Genomic DNA, 27,621 nt, shown 5'->3' on the forward strand with positions numbered 1-27,621 from the left:
TGAGTTGGGAGGAGCTAGATCCCTGGGTATCAGAGAAGTGCTGGTGCTGTTGACTGGAGTCAGGTAACAGATGATTGACAGGCTTTGGTTAGAGGGCAAGAGTTGAGGAAATATTTGAATCCAGATTTTAAAATCTTCTGTGTTCTATAGGTTATCTTCTGTTTTCATTCAGAAATCCCAAGTTTATCTGTTGCCATTATTTGAGGGTCCTAATAGCCCAGGGGAGGACTAATAGGGGGAAAGGGAGAAGGGCATTCTTCTCTAAAGTCTATCAAGTGTCTACCTGTGATATATGAGATTCTCCGGCCGGGAGCAAAAATGCCATTTCATGGCCTTAGATGGTTGTTGAAGCAATTATTTCAATTCCCATTTTGTATGCCTTTTTAAATAGCTTTTTTAAAAAAAGATTTTATTTATTTATTCATGAGAGACAGAGAGAGAGAGGCAGAGACATAGGCAGAGAGAGAAGCAGGCTCCATGCATGAGGCCTGATGCGGGACTTGATCTCAGGACTTCAGGATCACACCCTGGACTGAAGGCAGGCGCTCAGCCACTGAGCCACCCAGACATCCCTTGTATGCCCTTTGAAACTAAAGTTTGAGAGTCTAAAAAAGGAAGGAAAGCATTATCTGTTAGAAGCATAAAACCAGCTCCTCATCCTCCTCCACAAAAAAAGAGAAGAAATGGGCCTAAGCAACTCTCCAAGTGGGAACATTCTTACAACACTAGAGCACTTAGGCAGTGCTAAAAGGAAGGGAAAAAACATCAATCCCAATTGTGAAAGCTGACAGAGGGGGTGAATGTGGGCGCGAGAGAGACAGTCACATCTGTTCCTGACTCTCTCTTGCTTCCTCTCCTCATAACTCCCTCCTCTGCCAAACATTCTCACATCAGTCTCCTTTCCTCATTCATTCAAACACACATGTGACTGATGCTCAGAAAAATACCTCTGCACTAATACATAAATCTAGTCACATTGCGCCAATACATTCATAAGGATATTCCTTATCACAGCCACATTCATTCAATCTAGCAAACGTGAGTACCTGTAATATGCGTTATATTGTACAGTGAAGATGTAAAGATGAATAAGACATGGTTTCTGTTCTAACCTGTATATAATAACAAACCTATACAGATAAACACTGAGTTGTATGTCCAGAGGTACACATATATAAACTTCTAATCCTACAAACATATCAGTGTTGCACCCATGATATAAATACACATCGAAATATAAAAACAGAGCTGCTCATTCATAAATTTCACGGGTTCTCAGAGTATTGATATTTGGGGGAGGAAGATCTCCATTTTCCTGTTTTTCCTTTGTCAGTTTTTTTCACCTTCTTTCAAATTCTAAAATTGATTTCACTTTACAATTCCTTTCTTTTCTTATTTCTTGCCTTTAAAAAAAGGGTTATTTTTTCTTTAAGATGAATAATTCCACATGGAGAAACAAAAACAATATCACCTCCAACGTACCCTCTCAGGAATGAAATCTGTCTTTTTATACTCAGTTGGTATAATGCAAAGACTGTCAGTTTTTATTTATTGATACTTCAATGATATCTTTCTTATAATGGGTATTTTGAACCATGAAATATAAAATCATTCTGTTCTTTTTATTTATTGTAGGTATTTGAAGAAAGAAGAGCTCTGCTTGGAAAATGGGTAACCATTTAAAACATAATTTCTTCTCTATTATGTTATGTTTAATTATCATAGAGCCCAAATAATTCAGTTTGAACATAAAGTTATAAGTGATCACTCATTGCCTGAGAAATTTGACTGATACTCTCTATGTATATCAATTAGGGTTCTATACTCACAAAGTAGGTTTCTATCTCTTACAAAGTAGAGTTTAGAAAGGTGAGTTGAATCTGAGACAACAGCTTGGTAACCAGCACAGTTCATCCATTTGGCTACTTAGCATCCATTTGCACCCTTCTACCTATATTTAAATTTCCAAAGGAAGACTGTAACAACTTTATGCTTTTATTTAACAAGATACAAGCATCCTCTACACAACTAAAAACATCCTCAAGCTTTCCTCAAAGGAGACACAGAGTCCCAGTGATCATTGTCCTTCTCTCAGTCATGATCAATTGCTGAGCAATGTTGACTACTCATCAAATTCCTCTACAGCCCCACCTGTCTCTACTACCTAAGAGAATTGAAAACATATGGTCATGCAAAAATGTGTACATGAATGTTAATAGCATTATTCATAATACTCAAAAAGTATGAACACCCAAATATCCATCAACAGATGAATGGATAAATAAAATGTGGTTTAGCCATACAATGGAATATTAGTCAGCCATAAAAAATGACATTCTGATATAAGCAAAGTGCAGATGAACTTTGAAGGCAATATGCTAAGTGAAATAAGGCAGAAACAAAAGGACAACTATTGTATGATTCCATTTATATGATGTACCGAGAGTAGTCAAATTCATAGAGACAAAGTAGAATAGAGATTTAAGGAATGTGTAATTATTGTTTAATAGGGACAGAGATTCAGTTTGGGATGATGAAAAAGTTCTGCAGAGGAATGGGGATGATGATTGTACAACATTGTGAATGTACTTAATGCCCTTGACCGGTACACTTAAAAATGGTTAATGGGCAGCCCAGGTGGCTCAGCAGTTTAGCACTGCCTTCGGCCCAGGGCGTGATCCTGAAGACCCGGGATTGAGTCCCACGTCGGGCTTCCTGCATGGAGCCTGCTTCTCCCTCTGCCTGTGTCTCTGCCTCTCTCTCTCTGTGTGTCTCTCATGAATAAATAAATAAAATTTTTTTTAAAAAAAAGGTTAAAATGATAAATTTTGGGCAGCCCTGGTGGTACAGCGGTTTAGTGCCACCTTCGGCCTGGGGTCTGATCCTGGAGACCCTGGATCGAGCCTGCTTCTCCCTTTGCCTGTGTCTCTGCCTCTCTCTGTGTGTGTCTGTCATGAATAAATAAATTAAAAAATTTTAAATTGATAAATTTTATGTTACGTATATTATACTAAAATTTTTTAAAGGTAAGAAAAATTTTTAAAAGGAAGAGAAAGGAATAAAGTATTGATACATGCTACAACATGGATGAACCCTAAAAATAATATGCTAAGTGAGGGGTTCATGGATGTTTCAGTCAGTTAAGCATCTTTCTTTGGCTCAGATCATGATCCCAGGGTCCTGGGATAGAGACCTGCATCTGGCTCATTGCTCAGCAGGAAATCTGCTTCTCCCTCTGCCTCTGCCCCCCTTCCTCTCTGTCTCTGTCTCTCGGTCTCTCAAATAAATAAATAAAATCTTTAAAAAATATGTTGTTAAGTGAAAGAAACCAGACCTTGTATCATATGATCTCATTTATATGCAATGTCTAGAATAGGCAAATACATAGAGGCACAAAATAGATTAGTGGTTTCCAGGGGCTGGGGAATTGATGGATAATGGGTATAGGGTTTCTTCTGGGGGATAATGAAAATGTTCTGGAATTAGACAGCAGTGATGACTATACCACCTTTTTATTATAGGGATCAAGTATCGATTTAAAAAAGCTCAATCTACTATTACAAGTAAAGTAATTTTTAAAAATAATCTGGACATTATGCAGTAAGATATAATATAAAACCTATCCAATTATAGGCAATCCAAAAGATAATTGGCCATAGAATGTCTTTTTTGTTTATATATTAGCACATGGTCTTGTCTGACGTTCTGTACAGTAACAAAATAATTAAAAGGAACTGAAAAGCTCCTCTACTTTCCTGTTCCATGTTTAATTCCTTATCTCTTGAATCTTCTCTGCCCTTTAATCCTTGTTAGAAAAGGCAATTGCTTCTAAGAAAAACAACTCCCAGAAAACAATAGCTGAAATACCTTAATTGAAAAGAAAGCACCTCAAACTTTTTCTCACCTTCTATGTTGTTAACAGAAGTAATAGTGGGGATGCCTGGCTAGCTCAGTTGGTAGAGCATGCAACTCTTGATCTCAGGGTTGTGGGTTCAAGCCCCACATTGGGTATAAAGATTACTTAAGAATAAAATGTAAAATAATAATAATAGTGTTATAAGGAATTTGAAAAAAGTAGAGGGTACTACTTTTAATTTGCTGGCAACAACCATAAACAGAGCTAAATTTCAAAAGGGAAACAGGAGAAAATATTTTGCAAGTTGCATGATAGGTAAAGATTAATATTTAGGATTTTAAAGACTTTCTACAGGGTCACCTAAGTACTCAAAGGTTGAATGTCTGCCTTTGGCTCTGGTCAAGATCCTGGAGTTCCTGGATGGAGTCCCACATCAGGCTCTCTGTGGGGAACCTGCCTCTGCCTATGTCTCTGCCTCTCTCTCTGTGCTCTCTCTGTGTCTCTCATGAATAAATCAAATCTTTAAAAAAAAAAAAAAAGAGTTCCTTCAAATCAAAAAGAAAAATACAGCCCCTCCTCTATGTAGAAGAATGAGAAATATACAAAAATATATAAATGACCAATGAACATATAAAATATTATCTGTTTCACTAAAATTAGAGAAATACAAAACAATGAGATTCCCAAACAGTGAGATGTAACAAAAATTGAAGAACTAGATAATATCCAATGTAAGTAAGGATTTATTGGAGAGTAAGAGGATATGCTTAAATACAATTGGAGGGACTGTAAAATGGTAAAGACTTTTAAAAGGCAATTTGACAGGATTGATTAAACTTTTCAATGCAAATGTCCTTTGAACCTGTAATTCCACTTCTGCTTATCTGTACTAGAGAAATATTCACACAGGACATGAAAAGGCATGTTTCGGAATATTGCAGTTTTTTTTTTTTTTTTTTGTATCATAAATGGTGTCAATAGTAAGTAGATCGCAGTATAGCCATGATGAAGGAATGAATGAGAAAATGAATAGGCCATGAATGAATGAGAAAATAATACACTCTGGGTTTATTACATATCAGATCATTTATGGCTATGTTTTGTTCGTTTTTTAAACTGCTATGTTGGGACGCCTGGTTGGCTCAGTAGTTGAGGGTCTCCCTTTGGCTCAGGGCATGATCCTGGAGTCCCAGGACCAAGTCCCACATCAGGCTTCCGCATGGAACCTGCTTCTCCCTCTGCCTATATCTGTCTCTCTCTCTGTGTGTCTTTCATGAATAAATAAATAAAATCTTAAGAAAAAAAAAACTGCTATGCAGTATCTTGCAGGATGGGTGTATTGTAATTTATTTAACTGTTTCCTTATTGATGGCTCTACATGTATGCAAATGCATAGAAATGTATAACATCAAATTGTGCATAGTGGTTATTTCTGGAGAATGGAATGAAATTGGATGGGGAGGAGCAGTCACAGAGGATTTTCATGTCTAACTGTATTCGTACCTCTTTGAAACTTTTAAATAATATGTCCATACTTTATTTTTTTTAAGATTATATTTATTTATTTATTTGACAGAGAGATCAGAAGTAGGTGGAGCAGTAGGCAGAGGGAGAGGGAGAAGCAGGCTCCCCGCTAAACAAAAAGCCCGATGCAGAGCTAGATCCCAGGACCTTGGGATCATGACCTGAACTGAAAGCAGATGCTCAACTGACTGAACCACCCAGGCGCCCCTGTGTTTTTTGATTAGGACTCAGAAACTTAACCAGATTGAGATAAATAACCAACAAGCAAAAAATAACAAGTCTTCCTCTTCTCTTGTCCCTCACTTGCTGTGAACTTTTCCTTGCCATTTAGTGTGAGATGAGAGGAACCTGAAGGCTCTAGCAAATGTCCTCACTTTCTGCAACTGCAGCAAGAATCCTTGGAACATCTACTCCAAACATAGGATTTTCACAATTCTATTGAGTCCAGAAAGCCATATAAAAAGGCATTAAAATAATTATAAAATATAACCCTATCTTAATTGTGATATAACATAATACACTTGGTATAATGTAGTATAATATAAAAAAGGAACTGTGAAGAAAGGTACCATATGTGATACCAGGATCGAAAAGTGGTATCTTCCCCAAATTTCACATATTGGATCCCTGGCTACTATGTTATGGGTATTTTTACTTGAAAGGTGAGGGGAGAGATGTAGGAGATTATCGAATTCCTGGACAGTTAACTCTTCCACGGATTATTTACTTTTTGGATTATTCCTAGCGTCTTTTAAATTCCAAAGGGATTTTCCCCAACTGTGAAGCATTCTTCTGAGTCATCAACTCACCTTCAATTGGTAGGAGTTCAAGGAATGCAAATTCATTTTCTATTAACCTAAACAAACACAATTAGAAAGGAAAAATCCCTCAAGGCAAAGAACACTTATCAAAGCCAGATATAAATTACTTTTGACCATGGTAATCAAGGAAATAAATGAGAAACCAACATAATTATCTTTTTAATCTCTAGTGGAAAATGTTTTAATTTTTTTTATAGATTTCTTTGGCATTTTATAATGCTAGGTTCTTTTATATTCATTTTAAATCACTGTTCTTCCACCTGAGCTCACTCTTTTTTCGTGGGCAGCAATGAAAGTAGATGAGCTAACCTCAATCATTCTAAATGTACTTTACAACCTTGCCAATCTGCAAACATGAGAATTTTATGTTTTTTAATTTAATTGCTTGCATATATATTCTTTTCACACTGATTTAACACACATACTTATTTTTTTACTAAAGATTTTATTTATTTATCATGAGAGACACAGTGAGAGAGAGGCAGAGACATAGGCTGAAGGAGAAGCAGGCTCCCTGCAAGGAGCGAGATGTGGGACTTAATCCCCAATCCTGGGATCACGCCCTGGACCAAAGGCAGACACTCAACCGCTGAGCAACCCAGGTGTCCCCGTACTTATTATTATTTTTTTATTATTAAAAGATTTTATTTATTTATTCATGAGAGATATATAGAGAGAGAAGCAGAGACACAGGCAGAAGGAGAAGCAGGCTCCATGCAGGGAGCCCTACGTGGGACTCGATCACGGGACTCCAGGATCATGCCCTGGGCCTAAGGCAGGTGCTAAACCGCTGAGCCACCCAGATATCCCCGTACTTATTGTTTTTAATGATAATATTGCATAATGATGGCTACTATGTCTACAATGAGTCATGCACCTCATTAAGAATTTTACACATATGTTATTTTATTTAATCCTCACAACAACCCTACAATTTAGATATAATTATTCTTAATGTATAAATGAGGAAATTGAGAGGTTTTTAGTGGCAGAGCTGGGATTTAGTGATTTATTTCTAAAGAGTATTAGAAATAGGAGAATACTGGAAGTGAGACTTCTAATGGCCTCCTTCCCAAACCCACCATCAATCTGTAATCCCATACTTTCTCTTATCATGTTTATATATTATAGTTAGCATATCTGATCCCCTATTGTTAGGCATTTTTGGTTATTTCTGTTTTCTTGCAGTGATGATAATATCTCATGAAAATTTTTTTGTGACCATAATCATCCTGGGTCCCTATGTAGCTCAGTTTCTACAGAACCACAGAATGCCACCTACAAGGAACTTTTAAAATAATTCCAATTTCCACTTTGTGTTTCAAAGAAAAATCACAGCAGCACCAGTTCAAAACTCTTGACAATAGTTCTCAGGTCTCCTTTTGTTAAACAACAAAAATTCAACTGGGTAATTTAAAAGATCAAATTGACTCTATTAAGCAATTTGTGAATCAGGCAGCATACCATCTAGCAAATAGAGAAGAGCTCCCTCGAGCTACAGAAAAGGAAAGGTTTTTAAAAGTAGAGAGGAAGGGACACCTGGGTGGCTCAGTGGTTGAGTGTCTGATCCAGTCCCACATCGGGCTCCCTGGTATGGAGCCTGCTTCTTCCTCTGCCTATGGCTCTGTCTCTCTCTCTCTCTCTGCATCTCTCATGAATAAATAAATAAAATCTCTTTAAAAAAAAGTAGAGAGGGAGCCTAACAGCAGAAATTATTAGCAAAGAATGCATTGTTTTAGGCAAGGTTGCTTTCCTAAGGGAAATGGAAGGGATCTGTTGGAAAATTTCCTAGTGCTGACCAGGAAATTCCGCATTGACTGGTTAAAGGTTATATTCCTGGGGATATATAATATACAATTAGGTTAGTATTAAATCTTGGTTTGCTGACATGGGCCCTTAACATAAGTGACTCCACTGTACAGTGGTTTTCTTTTTAATACCTTCCTTTATACCTCAATTCTCTCACAGTCTCTAATTGCTGTCGAGGCAATGACATTCTGAACTCCCAAACTCCCAACACGCCAAAACCTAACTGCTTTTCTCTCTCTTCACACTCTCCCCTTGGCTCTTTATAGATCAGTGCACTTTTTCTGGCTTGGTTTTTTCCTTGGCCCCAGTCATTCTGATCTGGCTTCTCTCTTCATTCTAACAATCCATCCCAAAAGGAAAGAAATCCCCCACTGTGAAAGCTGGAAATATGAATTGTGCAGAAATAGGGATAGGAGAAATCAGGGAATACTCACACATGAATAGATTTTCTTCATTTATTTGTAAGTTGAGGTTTTGTTTTTTTTCTTCCCTGCCGCAAGCACACTATAAAGTTCTCTACATGAGTTCTGTCTTTCCACAATGTCAGGATTCCAAACAGAATGACATTTGTCATCACGCATTTAACTTAGCTTCACACACATCACACAAAACAAAGTACAATACAAAGTCACACAGCAGAGAAGCTATAACAGGGGGCAAGAAGTTAACGAACCAAATGGAGGTCAGTCCCTGAGAGCACAGTTAAGGTGAGGCCTCGGTCCAGTCTAGGTCAGCTCTCAGCTCATACTGCTTATTCTGTTCAAGCAGTGGAGAATCTCTGTTATGTTTAAGATCAATCAGGCCGGGCCTGGAGCGACAATTGCCTTTCAAAGACCGTCAGAAGTGGAAGGGTCAGTGTCTGCAGAGTCTGACAGTTTGATCCAGAAATCCTCTGTTTAAAGGAGCTTAATCAGTCTTGGGCCTTTGCAGGCCTCTCCTGGTTCCAGTAATGATCAGCTCTTGGTTCATCCAGAAACCCATGGCCTTCCTGATTATTAGTCTTTAGTACTGCCAGTCTGTGCTGGTTTGGGTGATATCTGGTCTTAGCTACAACATCCTTCCTTGGCTGCTTATGTCACTGCTTGACATGAGTGGCTCCATCTTGCTCCCTACATTTCCCTTTGAATTGTAGTTTCCAAACTGAGATTCCTGGGCCATTAAATAGATCTATAATAGTGAATAGTTTTGATCAAGAAGTATTCTTGCCAATTAAAAAAAAAAAACACATCATATGGCTCTAGTGAAGCTGACTTGTCATGCTTTTTAGGTACTCAGTATATTTTATGATTATAACTAAAGTTCCTTATAGGAATATAAGGGAAGGGAGAAGAAATGTGTGGGAAATATCAGAAAGGGAGACAGAACATAAAGACTCCTAACTCTGGGAAACGAACTAGGGGTGGTGGAAGGGGAGGAGGGCGGGGAGTGGGGGTGAATGGGTGACGGGCACTGAGGGGGGCACTTGACGGGATGAGCACTGGGTGTTATTCTGTATGTTGGTAAATTGAACACCAATAAAAAATAAATTTATTTAAAAAAATAAAAATAAAAATAAAGTTCCTTATAATTCTCATTACTTTATGACAACCATAGAAAAAATATATATGTGAAATGTAATAGTATACAAAATACAGGTAGCCCCAAACTCTTCTCTAAAATTTCCCTTCTCTAAAATGAGCTAAGGGAAAAAGAAAGGTTTAGACTTCCGGTAAAATGGCTCACTCAATTGGTAGGTGTTCCCATAAGGGCCTTTATTTTGGTTTTGTCCAGTTCTCAAATTCTTATCTTTGATCAGTCATTGATCTTGGGACTGATTTAGAGTTCTCTCTGGGGGAAATTGTGAAGTGACCAAAGCTTTTGTTCAGCATGCCCCAGTCTACCCTGGCATCTACTTCCTGTCCCTGGCACTCTTTTTTTTTTTTTTTTTTCCAGGTCTTCCTATTGACATTTTCTCTCCAATCAATCATTTACACATTAGAGAGACTTTAACTCAACATACTCCCCTTCTCAGGGATATTTGCGTAGTACACCTTATCTCCAATTGTGAATGCAAACCTTTGTTTCTGGTCCTAGAGTTAAGCGCTTATGAGCTAGTACAGAAACTCTGGCCAGAGAGATTGCCAAGATGCCTTCTCTTGAAGTTATATTTTAAGTATATATTTTCTCAGTTCATGAATATGGCCAGCTTCCAACTTACTGTGCTTATGTAACTACAAGTTCTGAGGTCAAATGCACTTCTGTGTACCTACTCAGGTCTTGCACATGCTCATATGTATTAATGTGAGAAAGGACAGGTAAGTGGCAAAATATCAAATTTATTAACTGGGGGAAGATATACATGCTATTCATTAGGAATAAAATATTAAGCTCACTTTCTATGCCATTCTTACCCCTTCCTCTAATGAATCTCTGGTATCTGACTAAACCTGCAGGGTTTTTTTATCTTTCTTTTTTCCAGTTTGACAAATGGACAGACTCTCAACGGAGAAGAATCTTGACAGGCCTGTTAGAACGTTGCTCCCTGTCACAGCAGAAGTTCTGCTGTCAAAAGCTTCAGGAAAAAATTCCAGCAGAAGCTCTGGATTTTACTACCAAGCTTCCAAGGGTGTTATCTTTATACATCTTTTCTTTCCTGGACCCCCGAAGCCTATGTCGTTGTGCACAGGTAAAGGCAAACAATAAGTATACGACATTTTGTACTGATAGCCTAGAAAATTCTAAAATGAGGGGGGAGAAAAAGCACATATGTAAAACCAAGAAATAGATGAGATGGTCTGTATGTGTAGTCCATATAGTTTGAATTAGCCCCTGTCTTCTTTGTGCCTCTGTATTTAGTGCTCAAAAATACATGTAAAATGATGTAAGGCATCACTAGTGGCAACAGGATAGTATTCACTGCTGGGGAGACAAATGCATATATATAAAATGGTTCATCAGCAGGATAGTTTCATGTTGCAGAGCATAGGAAAAGAATACAATTCTGAATTGTATAGTAATGCAGGCCACTTGTAAACAGAAAAGCTCAAAATGAGGTCCTAGAGAGGTATGCACAAAAAATACAAGACTCAGAGTTCAGAGTGAGTAGACTTGCTTCCAGCAGCCTTGGAAAAGGGACTGTTGTTGAAGTATACTTCTATTACTTACAAGATGAAACTGATAGCCATTTTGTTGAGAATTTTTGTAGAGTCTGGTAATACCAGAAATTACTTGTTACCATATATTCATGTATGTGTAACTTAATTTTAGTCTTTAAAATTAAAATGATGAGGCACCTGGATGGCTCAATAGGTTAAGCATCTGCCTTCAGCTCAGGTCATGAACCCAGGTCCTAGAATTGAGCCCCACATCAGGCTCTCAGTTCACTGGGGAGTCTGCTTCTCCCTCTCCCCACTACTAGTGCTCTCTCTCACTCTGGCATGTGCTCATGCTCTCTCTCTCTGTCTCTCTCATACATACATACATACATACATAAAATATAAAATTAAGAAAATGAACGCAGTAAGAAGGGAGTTCTCAGTAAATGGTGTTGGGACAATTGGGCAGCTATCTGAAAAAAAATTCCAATAAGATAAAAGATTGGTATGAAATCAAAGGAAACCATTGAAGTACTCAAAGAAAACATAGGGAAGGAGGCCTTTGTGAGTATTATTATACCCAGAAGTCTTAAAAGAAAATACACAATTTAAAATCTTGCTTTATTCATTATATATATATTAGATTTTAAGTTGTAACTATGAACATTAAAATTTTCTTCATAAAAAAGAACTTCATTAATAAATCCCCAAACAATAAACAAGGAAAAAACATATTGCCAGTGAGTGGATAATTTCCTACTGTTTTAACGAATTCCTATAAATCTGTATTAAGAACAAATAAAAAAGATGAACAACACAACAGAAAAATGAGCAAAGGAAATGAACAAGTAGTTCACATAAAGAAATGTAGTTTTTTTTAGAAGTTTTTATTTTTAAAAATTCTTAAATGTTATTATCTTTAAAGATTTTATTTATTCATTAATGAGAGAGACAGGGAGAGAGAGCAAGAGAGGCAGAGACAGTAGGCAGAGAGAGAAGCAGGGTCCATGCAGGGAGCCCAATGTGGGACTCAATCCCAGGACTCCAGGATCATGCCCTGGCGGAAGGCAGACGCTAAACCCCTGAGCCACCCAGGCGTCCCTATAGATGTTTTTAAAGAGATAAAATGCTAAACCTTATTGTGTGATGCCATTTTTCATGACTCAAATTAACTGAGTTTTTTTTTTTTTTTAATGATCACATTCTGTATTGGTGAGGGTGTGAGGTAATAAGAACATTCATATATTGTTGGTAGATAAATTGGTACAACCAATAACGTTTTCCTTTGATTCAGCAGTTCCACTTCTTGGAATGCTTTAATATGTAAAACCTGTCTGTATAAGAATATTGTAGCATTGTTTGTAATAGCTGAAGTTTGGAAACAATGGAAATGTCCATCATTAGGGGACTGGTTAAATAAATTGCAACAATCTTTAAGATGTATCATCAGTGAAAAAAGCAAAGGTACAGAACTGTCCTACTACTTTTGAAAGGAAAAATAATATACACATATTTATTAAATAGGCCTAGGATGTTTCTGGAATGATACACAGGAGCTATAGCAGTGGTTGCATCCAGTGAGGGGAATGAGTGACCAGAGGATGGGGATGAGAGAGAGACTTTTACCTCATGTCCTTTTGGATCTTTAAATTTAGTATTAATATACACTAATTACATATTCCAAAAGTGAAACATTTCTTTAAAGAGCATAGCATTCTACATGTCCAATAATAAGAGACTATCATATAGTCATATGATGAATTATTGAATGGCCATTAGAAAATATGTTTTTGAAGAACAAAGATGCTTATAATATGTAAAATGAAGAAAGCACAATTTAAAATTTTATATATAGAATCTCCCAATTTTGTTTCATACATGCCTAGAAAAAAGAAAAGAAAAGAACTCTCTCAGGTTATTAATAAAGGTTATCTCTGATTGATACACTGATGGGTATTGTTTTTCTTTAACTTCTCAGAATTTTCCAAGTTTTGCACAATGTGAATGTTATCATTTAAGGGAAGTGTTATTTGAAATCACTAATCCTATCATATATGTGTACCATATGTCTGTTTTGCAAGATCTCAGCATTACATTTGTTCCCAGTATTGACAGGGAGGAATGACTTAGACAGTTGTTCTTCAGCTAGATTTAAACAATACTGTCATTGCAATAAAATGAGCTTTGAACCGTTTAAAAAGATGGAGAGGTGGGTCTGATAATTTTGAAAAGCTCTTACCTACTCTTCAATTCTCCTCATTCCTGTCTACCTTAAAACAAACAAAAAACACTAAAAAGCAAAAACACAAACATACAAACCCTTATCTACCCTGGGGGAATAAAAACAACTTAATACCCAGGTTAAAACAAGATGTAAGGAAAATGAGGAAAAAATGAGAAATGAGAAACCTTTCTCCTCATCCCCTCCCTCTGAAACCTCACCTCTCCATGGAATTCTGAGTTAATTAACCATATAGGGATTAAGGTTGATGTTGTTTTATTTCTGCATTGAACAAGGTAGATGTGATTTCTATTCCTGCCTGCAGGGCTCTGTCAGATTCTCTACCCTTTTTCATCCTTTCAGCTCCTGAACCTGTTATTTCTTGTAATTATGTCCTCCCCTATTCTGTAATGTCTCTTCTTCAGCACAGAAAACAATGCTAAATATACTGGAACTCAGCACTTGATAGATAGAAGGAGGGAGAATAGGAGGGCCAGAAAAAATGGATGTATATTACAGTGTTTCACCCACCACGCCTGTATTTGTTTCTTTCTTTCTTTCTTTTGTTCAAAAGTTATTAATGCTTTAATGTTGAAAATGAAACAGTTTTCCAAGGATGAAATTTGGGTTGGAAGGTTACATGTCATCTTTGCGACTCTTATAGCCAAGACACAGAACCTCTAGTCTGAACTTTATACATGAACTTGACCCTAGTTTTCAGCAAGACTTGTTCAAAATCTGTAGTAAGTTATTGGAAATACTGCTGCACATAGTAGGGTCACCTCCATCATTTGCTAGATGTGCGAGAGTGACCATGATGCCATTGGAATGGAATGAATGAGCAGAGCTGTATGAAATCTTAAAGACTATCTAGGACACACCATATGATACTACTAATTGCATTCTACTTATAAAATTTCTATTCAGTTAAATCACAAGAATGGAGAGAAAATGGAAGCATACCAAAAAATGAGTACATAATATGCAGATCTGAGCTTCGATAACCCTCATATAACTTTCATATGAACCTCAGGAACTTCTAGGAAGTTCCAAAGTCTTATCTGAGCCACAGTCCTTTCATTTGCAGCAAGAGAGTAATAATAACACCTACCTCCTTGGGGGGATGGTAATAGGTAGGTAATCAAGAAATATTGGTAATCAAGAAATATTGGTTGACTCTGAATCTAAGTGTGATTTAACATTTAAAGAAAATCCTTCTGCCTGGGTAGGAAGCACTGCAGGTAACTAAGCTTTGATTTGGAAGAAAAGAACAAGAAGTGATCTCAGGTCCAGGGTGACAGCTCAAGACCCAGAGAAAATGGGCATGTAGCCTGAGTAGGGTTGGTTTGTTTGTTTGTTTTTCCAACTGTTGTTTTTCCAACTGTTGTTTTTCCAGGTGAGCTGGCATTGGAAGAACTTAACAGAGTTGGATCAGCTCTGGATGCTCAAATGTCTACGATTTAACTGGTACATCAATTTTTCTCCAACTCCCTTTGAGCAGGGTATATGGAAGAAGCACTACATTCAAATGGTAAAAGAACTTCATGTTACCAAGCCTAAGGTAAATTTGGGGCAAAAAGTGACAAGCATACAAATATTAGCTGTTTAGGAATATGGGGGGAAGGAGGAATGAGTTAAACAGGTGATGAGGATTAAGGGGTGCACTTGTAATGAGCCCAGGGTGTCGTATGCAAGTGTTAAATAACTAAATTGTACACCTGAAACTAATACCACACTGTCGATTAACTAACTAGAATTTAAATAAAAACTTTAAAAAAAAAAAGGAATTCTAGGACTAAGACTAAATTGATCAAACTTGAAGTTGGGGAAGGGACTTGGTTCAAAGGAAATAAACTATTACTTCAAAATTCTCCTTTTCTGGGCAGCCCTGGTGGCGCAGCGGTTTAGCGCCGCCTGCAGCCCGGGGTGTGATCCTGGAGACCCTGGATCAAGTCCCACATCAGGCTCACTGTATGATGCCTGCTTCTCCCTCTGCCTGTGTCTCTGCCTCTCTCGTGCTCTCTCTGAGTGAATAAATCTTAAAAAAAAAAAAAAAAAAAAAAAAATTCTCCTTTTCTGAAACTTGATAGTCTTTTTCAAGACATCCCCATGTTAGCTGACCGCCCCCATTGGACACTCCCAAACTGCAGCTCCACCCAGGGGGTTAGGATAGGAGAGATCCTCACTCTGTTCAGATTCCTGGATTTTCATATCTCTGACTCACACGCCAGGCAATTCTGACATCAGGACTCTGTGGACAATGTGCAGCATTTGCTATCAATGGGTCATCAAATTTTACCTTAGTAATTAAAATTTTCTAAAAAAATAAAAATAAAAAAAAATAAAATTTTCTGATTCTACCAGGTGAGGTAAAGTTTATTTTTATATCATTCCTAAGAAAAGTTTTCCAATAAATCCATAATTTTGGAATAACAAGTATACTAAAGTTCTTTTTAATCTAGAAACTAAGCAATGTAAAGCATTTACATATAATCATAAAAAGTAAATAATGTGAGAATAATTTTTCTAGTTGTTTTCCCTACATTATAACCAATGTTTACGTTCATTCTTATAGTCACAGTTAATTAGATGACTCATGGGAAAATTTTATGAGCCTTTTCTTTATGGTGTGATCTGTACACATTCAGAGCTGTGCGTCATTTTGTACAATAGATGAGTTCCTGAAAAATTATGTGTAAATTAAATTTTTTAATGATTTTTAAAACCACAGGGGTATCATATTCTATGAAAAAATTGCAGTGAATCCTTTTAAAATTGAAGAAACCTTTTGAAAGATGAATAGTCAACTCCTAACTTGCTCATTTAGGTTTAGCTTTATTGTTTTAAAGTAGAATCCATCTACATTTAGTATAGTAATAAACTATGCATAATTAATATTGTTACAATTGCAATGATAAAACTAGCCTTTCTGATTTCAGTAATTGGTGTGCGCCACGAGGATTTTTTTAAAAAAGAAAAATGTAGGGATCCCTGGGTGGCGCAGCGGTTTAGAGCCTGCCTTTGGCCCAGGGCGCGATCCTGGAGACCCGGGATCAAATCCCACGTCAGGCTCCCGGTGCATGGAGCCTGCTTCTCCCTCTGCCTGTGTCTCTGCCTCTCTCTCTCTCTCTCTCTCTCTCTCTCTGTGACTATCATAAATAAATAATAAAAAAAAAAGAAAAATGTAAACTGTAGTGATAGAAAAAGTTGTTTTAAAAATTACCATAGTTACGATTTCTTTTTTTTTTTTTTTAAGATTTATTTATTTATTCATGAGAGACACACAGAGAGAGGCAGAGACACAGGCAGAGGGAGAAGCAGGCTCTCCACAGAGAGCCTGATGTGGGACTCAATCCTGGATTCTGGGATCACACCCCGAGCTGAAGGCAAATGCCCACTGCTGAGCCACCCAGGCATCCCCTATAGCTATGATTTCAAAAACTGATAAGGCTTTTCTTAACTTTCATTTTCAGTTAGAAGGCAGAGAATGGCATTCAATAGCTGAAGCTTGGGCCATACTTGGGCAGAGAAGAGAAAAGTGATTAGCCAGCTTATAGAAGGAGAAGACGTTTTGAGTATTATTTGTAAAACTGACTTGAAAGCTTTGTCTTTAGTTGTAATTCTTTTCTATAAAATGTGCATAACTTTATTTAAAAATGATGAATCATTCTGATGCAAGAAAATTGCTTAGTATTAAACTTCTTTAGGGAACACTTTGGTATATCAAACTTTAGTTTTTCTGGGTTTTGTTTTTTAAGATTTTATTTATTTATTTGAGAGAGAGCAAAAGAAAGAGAGCATAAGCAGGGAGGAGCATACTTCTCACTGAGCAAGAACTCCATCCCAGGACCCTGGGATTATGACTTGAGCCAAAGGCAGATGCTCAACCAACTGAGCTACCCAGACACCCCAGTTTTTCTGTTTAATAAATAGACTTAAGTGAGAAAGACTAAGTCATATGACTAAGGTTATAAAGTCAACTGTCGGGCAGCCTGGGTGGCTCAGCGGTTTAGCGCTGCCTTCAGCCCAGGGCCTGATCTGGAAACCAGGGATCCTGCTTCTCCCTCTGCCTGTGTCTGCCTCTGTGTGTGTGTGTGTGTGTGTCTCAAGAATAAATAAATAAAATCTTTTTTAAAAAATAAAATAAATAAAAAGTCAACTATCAGCGCTATGTGTACTTGAATAATTTGTGTGATTCCTTGTGAGGTTGCTCCAGTGATGGCAAACATAGACAGCCACTGGATTAGAGCATAATTTACTTTCATTCAAGCACCTTCCCTCAATACCCTGTACCTGGCAGGTGCTCCAGCAGAGCTTTTGAAAGCATTTTACAAGCAAATGATTGTGGTTAATATTAGTTCCCCCAACTTTAAAATGAGAGGACTGGACTAGAATGACCTTTATAACTGTCTGTCAGGCTATGCTATCTATCCAAAGAACGTAATTTCAAAAAGACTTCATCTAGAAAAAGAAGAGTAAGTTAACCCAAAGTAGATAGAAGGAGCCAATCTAGCTAGGTTGATGACGGGAAAAAAGAGAGAAAACATAAATTACTAGTAATAGGAATGAAAGAGGGGGCATCACTACAGATCCTATAACATAAGAAGGATATTATGAACAAGTCCATGTAACTAAATTCAACCGCCTGGATGAAATGGGCAATTCTTTAAAATACAGTTTACAAAAGCAGTCTCACAAGGAAATAGAAAACATGAATAAATCTTTACCAATTTAAAAATTGAATTCATGGGACACCTAAGTGGCTTAGTGGTTGAGAATCTGCCTTTGGCTCAGGTCGTGATCCCAGGGTCCTGGGATTGAGTCCTGCAACGGGCTCCACCCGGGGGAGCCTGCTTCCCTCTCTGCCTGTGTCTCTGCCTCTCTCTGTGTCTCTCATGAATAAATAAAAATAAAATCTTTTTAAAAAATAAAATAAATAAAAAATAAAAATTGAATTCATAACTTTCCACAAAGCTCCAGAACCAGATAGCTTCACTGGTGAATTCTATCACACATTTAAAGTAGAAATACCAAGTCTACAGAAATTCATAAAATAAAAGATGAAAAAAAATAAAAAAATAAAAGATGAAGGAATACTTCCCATCCCATTACCTTTATACCAAAACCAGATAAAGCCTTTACAAGAAAACAAAACCACAGATTAATATTCCTTATGAACAGAGATATAAAAATATTAGTATATTAAATCAAGTTCTATATAAAGAAAGGATAATACATGATGACCAAGTGGGAAGTATCCATGGGAAGTAAAATTGGCATAATATTAAAAATATATATATAATTCACAGAATAAAAGAGAAAAGATGTATAATCACCTCAGTATATGCAGACAAAAACATAAACAAAAGTGCAATATCATGATTTTAAAAATTCTCAAAGACCCTAGGTGAAGTGAACAAAACTTTTGTTTACTTAATATAGAAAACTCATCAGTTTTCATTATATCCTATTTTTTTAAAGTGTCAAACATTTTGTTACTTTTCAGAATGAACAATGTTTATTTATATATTATTACTAGCACTTATGCCTGAATTTCCCCCCTGAAATTTTTTATTATCATATATTATTTATTACCAGTAGTATTAAACTAGACCTTCTTCAGCAAAAACAGATTTTGTTCAATATAAGCTCAGAGAAATTATTTTTTTTTAATTTTTTTTTAATTTTTTATTTATTTATGATAGACACACACACACAGAGAGAGGTAGAGACACAGGCAGAGGGAGGAGCAGGCTCCATGCACCAGGAGCCCGATGTGGGATTCGATCCCGGATCTCCGGGATCGCGCCCTGGGCCAAAGGCAGGCGCTAAACCCCTGCACCACCCAGGGATCCCAGGCTCAGAGAAATTAAATGAATGTCCATTCTAAATGAGACCTGAACAAAATATTAAATATTAAACCAATAATGAGCTATTATATAAATATAATTTATATAATATATAAAATTATAAATATATAATTTTATATAAATATAAAATTTCTTCTTAATTTACCAAACTACAATCATTCATTAAATTAATAAATACTTATTAAATACTGATCGAGTCCTGCATCGGGCTCCCTGCATGGAGCCTGCTTCTCCCTCTGCCTGTGTCTCTGCCTCTCTCTCTCTCTCATGAATAAATAAATAAAATCTTTTTGTTTTTTTTGTTTTTTTTAAATTTTTATTTATTTGTGACAGTCACAGAGAGAGAGAGAGAATGAGGCAGAGACACAGGCAGAGGGAGAAGCAGGCTCCATGCACCGGGAGCCCGACGTGGGATTCGATCCCGGGTCTCCAGGATCGCGCCCTGGGCCAAAGGCAGGCGCCAAACCGCTGCGCCACCCAGGGATCCCTAAATAAAATCTTTTTAAAAAAATACTGTTGTATGGTCGATGCTGAGTATAATGATCCTAACCCTGCTTTCAAGGAGTCTAGTCTAGTGGCCTAGGACATAGACAAATACCCAATTACGACACTGAGTACCAAGTACTGTCCTGTATCAGAAGTAGATACAAAGAACACTTAAAACAAGGGTAAGAAACTAACTGATTCTGCTTGAATGGATTGGGGAATTTCTTAATTGTCACAAACAATTCAAGCAAACCAATTTACCATACAAAGCTTCCCTAATCTCTTAAAGAACAAAAATTAAGCCTTTAATGGCTTCTCAACATACCATTAACCACTTCCCTTAGGTTACAACCACATAAAAACCTTATGAATTTCACACACAAAAATAGACTTTCCATTTGGGAAATTAAAGCAAAAGTATTCTTTGGGAGCAGTTAAGGTTTTGATAATTGATAAAATCTATAGTCTACCTCTGTATAACTCAAAGTTGTCCCTATGTGTTACAGATAATTAAGCCTGGAGAACTAATTTTTGGAATGTGCACGTGTTCATGAGTCAATTAACTGCAGTCGTGAAAAAATTATGCAATGATGTGGTGGAAGAGGTGGCAGTACAGGATAAAGAGGTTTAGTGCAAAGGCTTGAAGCAAGACAGTCCTAGATTCAAATTCTGACCTTCTGTCTTACTACTTATGTAGTAGAGGACAAGCTCATCTACTTGTCCTATCTTCAGTTTCCTCTTCTGTAAAATGGGAGTAGTAACTATTACCTTTTAGAGTTATTATGAAAATTAAATAAAATAATACATGAAAACTTCCTGAGACAGTACCTAGCATATACAAGGACTCCTGGGTTGGTGGCTGCTTCATTATTGTCACCTTTATCACTGTAATTGTGGTGATGCTGCTGCTGCTGCTTTGTTTTATTGTTGTGATTTTTATGATGTTCTAAGACCAGAAATAATTAATTTTCTTGTTCTAGACGCCTCCAAAAGATGGGTTTTCCATTGCCAATGTTCAACCAGTTACAAGCAGGTCTCCAGGGGAAAAGCAGTCTCCTGCATCAGCTTTCCGGTCCTCTTCCTCTTTGAGGAAGAAGACTCACGCAGCGGAGAAAGAACTCCCACCCTGGCGATCCTCTGATAAGCACCCAACTGATATCATTCGCTTCAATTATCTGGACAACTGTGACCCCATTGAGCAAATCTGGCAAGGGTGAGAAGCTCTATGCTCTTCTCTATTTATTTGCTGTTAGAAACAATTTGCTGGCACTTAATTATATGACAAGAGGAAAATAGAATTTACTGTGAAATGCAAATATCTTTCAATACATAGAAGCAAAAAGTAATTGAAAGGTAAATAAACCACTATTGGCAAATTTACCCTGTTCATTTGGATTTGATTGCATCTTGTAGCTGTAATGACTTAATGTTACAGCTTCTTTTAATATTTAAGACTTCAAATTTCAGTCTAGCACCATAGAGTTCGTTCTGGTCTTTTCCTTTTTCATATTTGCACCTCCCTTCTCTGACAGTGAGAAATCGGGCTTTCATATTTATTTATACAAGTTATATATACACATATATGAGTTTGATTATATATTATATGTACATATATAAGTTATATAAAAATTCTATACTATGTAGTATATATACACATTTAAAAAACAGTATATATTTACTTACAAATTCAGAAAGGAGGGGATCCCTGGGTGGCTCAGTGGTTTAACACCTGCCTACAGCCCAGGGCATGATCCTGGAGTCCCGGGATCGAGTCCCACATTGGGCTCCCTGCATGGAGCCTGCTTCTCCCTCTGCTTGTGTCTCTGCCTCTGTGTGTGTGTGTGTGTGTGTGTCTCTTATGAATAAATAAATAAAATCTTAAAAAAAAACAAATTCAGAAAGGAATTTCAATATAACTAACCCATTTCATAATTAAAACAAATCTGCTGAGACACCTAGGTGGCTCAGTTGGTTAAGCTTCTGTTTTCAGCTCAGGTCATGATTCTGGGATCCTAGGATCAATCCCCACATCTTTGTCGGGCTCCCTGCTTAGTGGGGAGTCTGCTTCTCCCTCTCCCTCTGCTGCTCCCACTGCTTGTGCTCACTCTCTGTGTCATATAAATAAATAAAATCCTAAGAAAAAAATCTACTAATTAGAATTCAATATTTGTTTATAATTCTTTTTGATTTTAGTCTGAGGACATATATTCATAATACTGTGTTCCAAAGTTATATGGGTTCTTTTTAAAAAATATTTTATTTATTTATTCATGAGAGATACAGAGAGAGAGAGAGGCAGAGACATAGGCAGAGGGAGAAGCAGGCTCCCTGCAAGGAGTCCGGTGTGGGACTCCATCCCAGACTGAAGGATCATGCCCTGAGCTGAAGGCAGAGGCTCAACCGCTGAGCCACCCAGGCGTCCCTGGGTTCTTTTTTTTAAATATCTCCTTTTACCATCAGTGTAGGTATGTTACATTGTTCTAAAGTTAAAACTATATAAAAATATACAAGAAGTGCACAAAAGATATACTCACATCCTCATCTCTTCTACTCCACTCTCACCCTGTTGTCTTTTCCACCCCCATTCCCACTAACAAATCTCATTATTTTACCATTTTTCAATTATATGATTGGCAAAAGCTTTAAAAGTTTGACAGTACTTTCTGTTGGTAAGGCTGTGGGCAAACAGCCTCATACATTGCAGGTGGGAAGATAAATTAGCATAACCTTATGGAGGGGTGTTTGACAGTTATCTAGCAAAAATACGTATGCATTTACATTTTGACCCCCAAATCCCACTTTTAGGAATCAACCTTGAAAATATGGAAAGAATGTTTGTGCAGGGGTTTTACTGCAGGATTGTTTACAACTTTTAAATATTGTGAATAACTTAAATTTTCATACATAGTGTCTGTTGAATAAACTATGTATGGTCCATTTACACAGTGGTGAACTAAGGCAACAGTAGAAATGAGGAAGCGCTCTATGAACTGATAAGGAGTGAGAGGGTAGGTTGTTAAGTGAGAAAAGCAAATTTTAAGAGAGTATCTATAGTATGCCACCCATTGTACAGAAAGAGGAAAAAGTAAAAAAATATAAATCTGTATCTGTATATACATACGTATGTTTATTTGTTGATAGACACACATATGTGCATGTATATAGCACACACATATGTCCATGTTTTCAGAAGATATTTCAACAGATTAACATCAGGGCAGCATAAGATGGTGGCAGTATACAGGCTCTGGTGCCATATTACTTGGGTTCAAATCCAGACTCCCACACTTCTAATGTGATCCTGGGGAGTTCCTTAACTTCTCTGTGCCTTGGTTTCTATACCTATAAAATGGCAGTAAGTAATATCTAACTCATAGGATCCCTGTGAGGTAATCCTCATGTATGTGAAATGCTTATGATAGTGCCTGACACATAGTAAGTAAATACCTCTTTTGTAGGATAGTTTCTAAAATTATATTATTTGGCTAATAAAAGAAAGGATATTTGATGTAATGAGCACTGGGTGTTATATAAGACAGATGAATCACTGACCTCTACCTCTGAAACTAATAATACATTTATGTTAATTAATTGAATTTTTAAAAAATTAAAAAAAAAAAGAAAGAGTAATTCCAGAAAGTTTGGTGACTTGGGGACATTGAGATTACATGTGTATTTTCAGGACTATTGGAGTCCCTTTGGAGGTGAGATGAGAGTGGTATCCCTAACTAGGCAAGAATTGAACTCTTTGAGCATGCAGACCATGTCTTACTCATTTTTATATCAACACTGATTAGCTTTGCAATACTCATTAACTGATTTTGAGAGAAGTATAGCCTTTGAATTCATGAACTTTATCTAGTTGTATCAGAAAAAGCCTAATTAGTTTGCTGGTAATTTAGAAAATATTGGGCAGAAAAAAAAAAAAAAACAAGGTACAATCAAAGCTTAAAAGACATTCTACCATTTATATTAAAGTAGATGGAGGGATCCCTGGGTGGTGCAGAGGTTTGGCGCCTGCCTTTGGCCCAGGGCGCCATCCTGGAGACCCGGGATCGAATCCCACGTCGGGCTCCCAGTGCATGGAGCCTGCTTCTCTCTCTGCCTGTGTCTCTGCCTCTCTCTCTCTCTCTCTCTGTGATGACTATCATAAATAAATAAAAAAAATAAAGTAGATGGAGAAGAAAGAATATATGTATATATTCATAAATATCTATACATAAAATATCTCTGGAATATACACAATAAACTAATATATATCACTTGCCTTCAAGGAAGAGAACAGTAAGTTGGAGACAAGGATAGATAGGACAAATTTCACTGCACATCCTTTTGAACTCTTGAATTTTGAATCATTGTGAATGTATTGACTGTGTATTGATCAATATATCCATGAAGAAAATATTTAAGAGTATGTATATGGCCCTTAGTCTGAACTATGGTGGTAAATGAAAGAGAGGCAAATTTAGATACCCAGGCATATGTATGGTACATTAAGTGCTATTGTCCTGAGTTTTCTGTGAAACTCAAATACTTTTTGTGAAAAGCAATAATTACATTAAATGTTAATGTATTGAACATCCAATTAAAAGTCAGACATTATCAGAACAGGTAAAAAGGCAAGAACCAACTGTATATATTTTACAAGAGACACACCCTAAATTTAAAGACACAAATAAGTTTAAAAATGAAGTGATGCGGGATTCCTGGGTGGCTCAGCAGTTCAGCGCCTGCCTTTGGCCCAGGGCATGATCCCAGGGTCCTGGGATCGAGTCCTGTGTCGGGCTCCCAGCATGGAGCCTGCTTCTTCTCCCTCTGCCTGTGTCTCTGCCTCTCTCTTTTTCTCTATGTCTATCATGAATAAATAAATAAAATCTTAAAAATAAATGAAAATGAAGTGATGGAAAAAGATGTACCATGCAAAGAAATAAGCATACGAAGGCTAGAATGGCCATTAACATTAAATAAAATAGACATTAAGATAAAGTATTACCAAAGATAAAGGGCAGCACTTCATAATAATATAAATATTAACTAAACGAAAATATGTAACTGTTATAAATGCATATGTACCTAATTACAAAGCCTCAAAGAACATAAGACAAAAATTGACAGCTTTAAAAAGATAGACAATTCCACAAACACATTTTTTCTAAGTGCATGTGCTATATTCACCGACATAGACCAGATGCTTGGACTCTTCGAAGAGTCAGTGCCATGGGGAAAAATAAAGAAGTGGGGAAAATATTCTAACATAAGAGACATAACCAAATACAGTTTGAATCTAGATAGAATTCTAATCTTTCAAAAAAGAAGGCGTTCTTGGGACAATTGCAGAAATTTGAATATGGACTGAATATTAAATGATAATAAAGAATTACTGTTCGTTTTCCAAAGTATCATGATACTAATGTGGTTGAGGAGGCAAATGTCTTTATCTTAGGAGATGAATATTGAAGTATTTAGGGGTGAAATGTCTGTAATTTATATTCCTATGGTGTAGCGAAAAATACATACCTGCACATATATGTGGCTTGTGCATGTATACATATGTATCTATATATATAGAGAGAGAGAAAGCAAAAATAACTGAATGTCACTAATTGTTGAATCTAGTTGGAGAGTGTATGGGTGATTACTGTGCTATTCTTTCAACTATTTTGTATGTTTGAAACTTCTTAATTAAAAGTTGGGAGAAAGTTTTGCAAATTAAGCAACAAGAAATATTTGGGCAAAGCTGATCTTTTAAATATAATTTTTATAATGGAAATAAATATATGTAAGAGTAGAGAGAATACAACCACTTGTAACCATCAGCTAGCATTAATAGTTTTGAATTCATGACCAATCTGGTTTCATTTATCCCTCACCCACTCTGCCCTTCCCCCAGGTCACTTTGGAGACAAACCTAAATGTCATTATTTCATTCATATATATTTCAATAAATACCTATCCTCAAAAGATAAACTCTTTCTAAAAATCATGATATGATATCACATTGAAATCAATAGATGACTCCACAATATAATCAATCAAATATCAAGTCAGTTTTGAGGTATCTTTGAATGTCTCATAAATAGTATTTTTAAACAGTTGGTTTATTTAATCAAGTTCCAGACGAAGTCTGTGGATTGTATTTAGTCCATGTGTCACTTAAATCTTTTTTGGATCTAGGGGCTTACCCTCTGTCTTTTTCTCTCCCTTGTAATTTGTTTGTTATAGAGATCAACCTGTAGAACTTTTCACATTCTCAATTTTGCTGATTGTACTCCCAATATGCAGCTTAACGTGTTCCTCTGTCTCCTGTACTTGGCCATACTGGTAGTCAGATCTAGAGGCTGGAGTATATAAGATCATGTACTTCTATCACGAGGCACATAACTTCTGGTTGTCTCTTTTTGTGTGTAATGTTAGTGGTTTTGAGGACCATTGCCTAGGTCCATTATTACAGGTAAACTTTTTTAGAAAGCACTAAATGATAAATATGTTAGGCTTTACAGGACGTCACTCTGTCACAACTGCTCTGCCATTGTAGCCTGAAAATAGTTAAAGATAATATGCAAAAAATAAGCATGAGTATGTCCCAATATAGCTTTATTTACAAAAACAGGCACTGGGCCAAGTTGGCCTCAGAGTTATAGTTTGCTGATCCTTGCTTTATCCAAATATATATGATAGTTTTAGAAAATCAATACTAATATTGATTCAAACAATAGGATTACTAAAAACAGTTTAAGATTTCTTTGCCTGTGTTTTTGTCCTTATATTCTACTAAGAATATTCAAATTACTATGTTAAAGTCCCTAGTTCCTCAGTGTAGTAATACCAATTCCAGAGACAAGATTGTTTCTTTTTTTGTTCATTTTGTTCTTTTTTTTTTTAAGATTTTATTTATTCATTCATGAGAGACACACAGAGAGAGAGAGACAGAGAGAGAGAGGGGCAGAGACACAGGCAGAGGGAGAAGCAGGCTCCATGCAGGGAGCCCAACATGGGACTCCATCCCAGGTCTCCAGGATCAGGCCCTGGGCTGAAGGTGGTGCTAAACCGCTGAGCCACCCTGGCTGCCCTTTCATTTTGTTCTTAAATTTGGGGGATTTTGTCCCTTTGAGAAAAATTGAAGATTCCAAAGTCAGATATATAAAACAAAGTATATTTGGAAAAGTCTAGCTTCTGTTCCTACTCCTCCATACTGTTCTTTGTTCTTGATTGGATCTCATGGGAATCCTACTTATAGGTAACCAGTTTTCAAAATGTTATGCTAAAAATATTTCTTTATTTTTATTTTTTAAAGATTTTATTTATTTATTCATGAAAGACACAGAGAGAGAAAGGCAGAGACATAGGCAGAGGGAGAAGCAGGCTCCAGGCAGGGAGCCTAGTGTGGGACTCGATCCTGAGACCGTGGATCACACCCTGAGCCAGGGGCAGGTGCTCAACTGCTGAACCACCCAGGTATCCCATATTTCTTTATTGTTAATTTTTATTAATTGGGGCACCTGGGTGGCTCAGTGGTTGAGTGCCTGCCTTTGGCTCAGGTTGTTATCCCGGAGTCCCACATTGGGCTCCCAGGAGGGAGCCTACTTCTCCCTCTGCCTATGTCTCTGCCTCTGTCTCTGTGTCTCTCATGGATAAGTAAATAAAATCTTTAAAAAAAGAAAAAAAGAAAAGAAAGAGTGTGTGAGAGAGCACAAGCAGAGTGAGGGACAGGGGGAGAAGCAGACTCCCTGATGATCAGGGAGTCCAATGCCAGGTTGATCCCATGACCCTGGGATCATGACCTGAGCCTAAGGCAGACGCTTAACCAACTGAGCCACCCAGGTGCCCCTAGTCCTTCCATTTGACAAAATTTAAGTAAATACATCTGTTTCTGAAATAAAATATACACAACGCATACCATTTTATTCACCTTTCTTTTTTCATATAACAGTATATCCTGGAGATCACCCCACAGCTGTAT

The 27,621-nt window shown here is 36.9% G+C and overlaps 1 protein-coding gene across 7 annotated transcripts in view; it reads left to right on the forward strand.

The window, feature by feature from the left end:
• FBXO16 (F-box protein 16) overlaps positions 1–27,621 on the forward strand; it is a 62,743-nt gene that overhangs the window by 12,031 nt on the left and 23,091 nt on the right. For 6 of the 7 annotated variants that reach the window (XM_072796148.1, XM_072796144.1, XM_072796150.1 and 3 more), the window contains 4 exons: positions 1,636–1,671; positions 10,469–10,675; positions 14,702–14,866; positions 20,642–20,874. In XM_072796148.1, coding sequence (XP_072652249.1) covers positions 1,636–1,671; positions 10,469–10,675; positions 14,702–14,866; positions 20,642–20,874 — 641 coding nt within the window. The remainder of the gene's footprint in view (positions 1–1,635; positions 1,672–10,468; positions 10,676–14,701; positions 14,867–20,641; positions 20,875–27,621) is intronic. The other variant, XM_072796147.1, reaches the window with a different exon arrangement.

This window comes from Canis lupus, chromosome 24 (assembly GCF_048164855.1).
Source record: "Canis lupus baileyi chromosome 24, mCanLup2.hap1, whole genome shotgun sequence".
NCBI lineage: Eukaryota > Metazoa > Chordata > Mammalia > Carnivora > Canidae > Canis > Canis lupus.